Source organism: Mus pahari, chromosome 6, assembly GCF_900095145.1.
Source record: "Mus pahari chromosome 6, PAHARI_EIJ_v1.1, whole genome shotgun sequence".
Lineage (NCBI taxonomy): Eukaryota > Metazoa > Chordata > Mammalia > Rodentia > Muridae > Mus > Mus pahari.
The window spans coordinates 90299347-90305354 of NC_034595.1; the positions used below are offsets into that span (position 1 = coordinate 90299347).

The 6008-nt window shown below is 48.7% G+C and overlaps 1 protein-coding gene across 2 annotated transcripts in view; it reads left to right on the forward strand.

Moving 5' to 3' along the window:
* The window catches only part of Emc1 (ER membrane protein complex subunit 1), a 25183-nt gene that overhangs the window by 11940 nt on the left and 7235 nt on the right, over window positions 1-6008 (forward strand). Inside the window, exons 13-18 of one of the 2 annotated variants that reach the window (XM_021199876.2) lie at window positions 270-392; window positions 933-941; window positions 1805-2004; window positions 2139-2288; window positions 3048-3209; window positions 3783-3902. In XM_021199876.2, coding sequence (XP_021055535.1) covers window positions 270-392; window positions 933-941; window positions 1805-2004; window positions 2139-2288; window positions 3048-3209; window positions 3783-3902 — 764 coding nt within the window. The remainder of the gene's footprint in view (window positions 1-269; window positions 393-932; window positions 942-1804; window positions 2005-2138; window positions 2289-3047; window positions 3210-3782; window positions 3903-6008) is intronic. The other variant, XM_021199877.2, reaches the window with a different exon arrangement.

Here is a 6008-nt window from a genome sequence, read left to right on the forward strand (position 1 = left end):
GTGCGTGTGTGTGTGTGCGTGTGTGTGTGTGTGCGTGTGTGTGTGTGTGTGTGTGTGTGTGTGCGTGTGCATAGGAGGCTTGGGAAAGATTCAAGCAGAGTATACCCTGCCAATTTGCTCAGTTCCTCGAGATAGAGAAGCTTCCTCACTTGGCTGCTGACCCCAGCCTCACGAGATCTTTTGCATAAGACTTGAACTCTGAGCCACCTCTAAGAGTCTCCTCGGGGCTAGGCAACCAGGCTGAGCTCTTACAACCTGGTTTCTTGTAGCTGGGAAGGTGGTGTTGTGGAGCCGAGAGGAGTCTCTGGCGGAAGTTGTATGCCTGGAGATGGTGGATCTCCCCCTGACTGGAGCACAGGCTGAGCTGGAAGGAGAATTTGGCAAGAAGGCAGGTATGAACCAGGGGAGGTGGCTCCAGGGAGGGTTAGCTGGGTTTATGGACCTCACTGTGTCCCTGGCTTCTGGGGTCAGCCAGATGTTCTAAAGGAATCCTGTGACCAGTTTCCAGTGCATCAGCAGCCCCATGGCTTATGCAGCCACACTTTTGCTGAGTTCCTCAAGTCCCTCTAGTCCCTGAGGCAAAAATATCTTTGCTTAGTATAATAGTAGCTGTCATTGCCTAGATACTTAAAGTTGTCAGGGTCCGTGTCACACATCTTCACCCACTGTCTCCAATGCCACAGCTACACCTAGAGAGGTATGATTGGAGATAGCCCCACGTTCTCTGAGCCGGCAATGGCTCCATCAGTGCTTATCTGATGAGTTTGATTCACTCCTCTCCAGTCCAGGCCTGCCCTCCCCACCCTTCCTTCATCCATTCATCCAGCTGTGCAGCAGGCAGCTTTTGGATTAGGTACACTGCTAGGTGTTGTGTATTTTCTTAAGCTGAGAATTAACTTAACTTTACTATCTATTTCTGCTGCTGGACCCAGCGATTCAAGGTAAATCTTGCTTTTGCTGTCTGTTATGTCTTGCTTGCCCACACGGCTAGCATTTGGTTGGTTGTTTTTCTGACTTGCATCAGTGAAGCACACACTGTGTATGTGTAGATTGTTCTGCTTGTGAGTTGTTGCTCTGTCTCTCTTTGAATTGTGGTTGGTGGAGAAGAGATGAGCAAAGGTTATTTCCCTTAATGAGCACTTCCTACACACTAACGTCAGTACAGCAGATCATACATCATATGTTCTGTTCTTTATATGGCCTCTGGGTTTCATGCCATCCAATAGATGAGGGACCAAAGGCATAAGGGTTAAGCACATTTCTCAGTGTCTCACAGTAGAAGGCACCAGAGCTAGGACCTTCCTCCCTACGGTACCCTGCACCTATCACGTCTCTGAGGGAGGATACGTTGAGGGAGATGCCTCACCAGTGGAGTCAGAAGCAAGGGAGAATGATGGCCTTAGGATAGGTTGCTGGGAACAGGTTTGTAAAGTAGAGTGAAATAATGGGAGACAGAAGCACCGTTCATGCATACACCTACTCCTGCTGCACCCGAGGCCCACACTTCTCTGCCTTCCCTTGGTTGTCCCAGCATGGCTGCATCCCGCATGGCTAATTCTTACCTCTTAGTCTCCTAGTAACAAGATTCTAGGTAGGTGAAGTCCTAAGAGCCAGGTAAGGAGGCTTTGGAAGATTGTGCATGGCTGTACCAGAGTGTGGGACTGCTGGCATCTTGAGCAGACTGCCTGGAGTGGGACTGACTGGAAGGTTCTTCAGGAGAGGGAGAGGCCCCTTCTGGGAAAGCCCACCCCTTGCTGCTGGATTCCTAGTCTGATGGAGTGCCTTCCTTCCTCCCTGACACCAGATGGCTTGCTGGGGATGTTCCTGAAACGCCTGTCGTCCCAGCTCATCCTGCTCCAGGCCTGGACTTCTCACCTCTGGAAAATGTTCTACGATGCTCGGAAGCCCCGAAGCCAGATTAAGAATGAGATCAACATTGACACATTGGCTAGAGATGAGTTCAACCTGCAGAAAATGATGGTGATGGTAACAGCCTCAGGCAAGGTGAGCACACGAGCCCGAGAGAGCAATTCTTCGGTGCAGGTGCAGGCAACAGGCTTGCTCTGTTCCAGTCTTCGAGGATAGAATTGATTCTTCAGTTTTTTTCTGTCACGAGTCAGCATTTGTTTTTCTTGCAGCTCTTTGGCATCGAGAGCAGCTCTGGCACCATTCTGTGGAAGCAGTATCTGCCCAGTGTTAAGCCAGACTCCTCCTTTAAGCTGATGGTGCAGAGGACTACTGCCCATTTCCCCCACCCACCACAGTGCACGCTGCTGGTGAAGGACAAGGTGAGGCCAGCCATGTTGACTGCAGCCAGTGTGTTGCCTTTGCGTATTTCACAGCTGAGATTTCTCCCACATTTTGGGCATTCCATGAGAAGCTCTTGGGTTGGAGGCCTCGTTTTTGCCAGTTTCTGGCCTGGCTGGAGGAGCCATCCAGCTGTGACAGGGAACTGGCTAGGAACCAGACCCACCTTCACTAGCGCTTTTCCTTAGCAGTTAGGCTGCCCTTGGTAGCTGAGTGTCTGCTTTCTCTCTGTGAGAAAGCAGGCTATTAGATAATCACAAAGCTATTATGATTTCTGCCTCCAGAGTTTGAATGGATTTTTGTGGATCCATTTTAGCTGTATTGTGAGGTAGGGTTTGGTAGATAATCTTTTGCACCCAGCAAGCATTAGATGGCTGACTTGGTTTTGAGAGCACATGGTGTCACTATATAGCCCTGACTAGTCTAAAACTACCTATGTAGACCAAGTGGCTTCAAACTTGCAGATATGAAGATGTTAGGATTAAAGGCATATACCACTACAACTGGCCTAGTACTTGACTTTGATTTGCTCTTTGGCATGCCCAGTTCTTAGCTAGACTTGGAGCTGGAAGCAGTCCCATCAGCCTCGGGGATCTGTCATCTGTGGCCGAGATTTGACCCTTCATGAAGATGGCAGAAAGCAGGGATTCCTCATGGCTTACTTCCTGAGCATCCTGGGCTCACCTGGAGGATGTGTGCTCTCTCTGAGCTGGAGTCGAACTCTTCTCTTCCCATTGCAGGAAACAGGAATGAGCTCTCTGTTTGTCTTCAACCCCATTTTTGGCAAGTGGAGCCAGGTAGCTCCCCCAGTGCTGAAGCGCCCCATATTGCAGTCACTGCTTCTCCCAGTCATGGATCAAGACTATGCCAAGGTGTTGCTGTTGGTGGATGATGAATACAAGGTACTTTGTCTTGTGGGGGATGGAGTCTTCCGTGTTGAGCTGGCTGTGGGATGGGGTGTCAGGCACAGGTGCTGGGACCGAGGTGGCCTACATACCAGACAGCCCGTTTGTTGTCAGGCCACCAGCAGCAACAGAACTGCCCTTTGCTTCCTGGCTTCCTAAGGTGAGTGCCTGGCTTCCTAAGGTTTTCCCCACCACACCTGGCCATGGGTTTTATTGAATTATGTGTTTTATGTGCAGTTCAGGTGCAGGTTGCTACAGAGGTTGGAAGTATCAGATCCCCTAGAGCTGGAGTTGGAGGTGGTTGTAAGTCTTCTGATATGGCTACTAGGAAATGAACTCATGTCCTCTGGAAGAACAGGACATGCTCTCAGCCACTGAGCTGCTGCTCTCCAGCCCCTTCATTGAGGTTCTTAGCAGAGCCATATTTGAGCCTTAAATAGATCCAGTGACTTGTTTTATGATTTACTGCTTTAGGCTTCAAACTTGCTTTAGTGGGCAAGCACTAATGGCTCTTGAGAAATGGGCTTCAAGGTTTCTGAACTTGAATTTAACTCTTCTGGGTTTTTCCAGGTCACAGCTTTCCCAGCTACTCGGAATGTCTTGCGACAGCTGCATGAACTTGCCCCCTCCATCTTCTTCTACTTGGTGGATGCAGAACAGGGGCGCCTCAGTGGATATCGGCTTCGAAAGGTAGGAAAAGGGCAGCTCTGGGGTTTTCCTGTTGTTTGGTCAGAGAGTGGTCCTGATGCCCAACTCACATGCACCCATTTGTTGATGCTGGGTGGGCAGCTGCTATGTGGATGTGGCCCTCAGTGCTTCAGAGTTGGTGGTACAGATCCCGTAGCCCACGAAGGGTGTGTCATTCTGCTCTGAGGAGCGAGGCAGGTATGAGGCTTAAATTGAGCATGTATACAAGAGTGATGCTGTCGACTGCATTGCAGCAGAACATGTGCTTTTTTTCCAGAAATGGATCCGTTGGCTCTGAAGGGGTTCAGCCCTTGCCAGTATCCATGCATGCTGGCTTTGAAGTTTACAATGGGCTGGCCTTGGCCTTGGTAGCAGGGCTGTTAGAAGGAACTTTGTGGTGTTTGGTCACCAGAGATCCCTCCTATTCTGTCCTTTAACATGTTTTGAGAGGCAAAGTAAGAACAGAGATTAACAGCTTAGACCCTGCTGTGGGCTGAGTGGTTCAGCTTTACCACTTGCTAACGTTGTGGTCTAGAACATCCTCTGCCCACAGCCCTGTTTGCAGGTGTATACACTGTGGCAGGGAAAGGTGCTCACTCCCAAGCTGGACAGTCTGAGCTCTGTCCTGTAGACCCACATGTTGGAAGGAGGAAACTAATGCCCTCAGAGTGTTCTCTGACCTTTGCATATATACACATTTAGATAGATAGATAGATAGATAGATAGATAGATAGATAGATAGATAGATAGATAGATAGTTACATAGATAGAGGAAGGAAAGATGCTAAAGCAGGGAGCTGGGAATATAGATCAATCCACAAACAATCCCAGAGCTCAGGAAGCTGAATCAAGAGAATTCCCATGAGCTCAAGACCAGCCTGAACTTCATAGAGAGACCCTACCTCAAAATAACAAAGAAGTGACTAGGGTTTGAAGCAGAAAAGAATTGAGAATGCAAGTAAATACAGATGAGTTCCCCAAATAGGAAATAATTTCATGAGACACGTGGATGCATGTGTCCCTGCAGCTATGCTTACAGTGTTACCAGCAGACAGCGAACAGTTGGCAGGGACAGCTGGGAATGGGGTGGATGGATGTGTAAGTGTTGTTCATGACACGGTCTCTATATAACCCTGGCTACCTGGAACTCATGAGGTAGTGCAGGCTGGCCTTACCTCACAGCGCTCCCCGTCAGGGGACTTCATATCAGTGTGCTTTATATACCTTCACAGTGACAGGGGGTTTACAGATTCCTGATGTTTTTTTTTTTAACTATTCCTTTTATCTTTGTTTTGTTTTGTTTTTTTTTTTCTTCTGAGACAGGGTTTCTCTGTGATGCCCTGGCTGTCCTGGAACTCACCTTGTAGACCAGGCTGGCCTTGAACTCCTTTTATCTTTATTTACACATGTGTGGTTTTGCCTGCATTTATGTTTGTGTACCATAGAAGGTCAGGAAAGTGTGTTGGGTCACCTGGGCCTGGGTTTGGAAACAAACCCAGGACCTCTGCAACAGCAGCCACTGTTCCTCACCATTGAGCCAGCTCCCTGGCCCCTCTAATGTTTTTAATAAAAATTTTATTAATAAGAAGGAGTAATGTCTTAGTGGTGAGCCATCATTTGAACCAAGAGTACTGGCTGCTCTTCTAGGGGGGACCCAGGTTTGGCTCCTAACACCATGTCAGGTTTTGCCTGTAACTGGCGCCTACACAAATGTGCCTACACATGTGTGCCCTTACACCTGTGTCCTTACACACATGTGCCCTTACATACACATATACACACACATACACATAACTAAAAATAACAATTAGAGCCAACGAGGTAGCTCCAAGGTTGAGAGCACTAGTTGGTCCTGTAGAGGATCTGGGTTCATTTCCCAACACCCACATGGTGGCTCCCAACAGTCTGAACTGCTGTCACAGGGATCCAGTGCCCTCTCCTGGCCTCTAAGGGCACTAGGCATGCACGTTTGCAATCCTCTGGTTTCACTCCCAGAGCTCTGGGAACTATATATTGTCCACTGAGCTCTATTCCCAGCTCCCTGCTTCAGCATCTTTCTCATTTTCTCAGTTAAAAAAATTACATTCATTATGGGCGTGGTGGCGCACG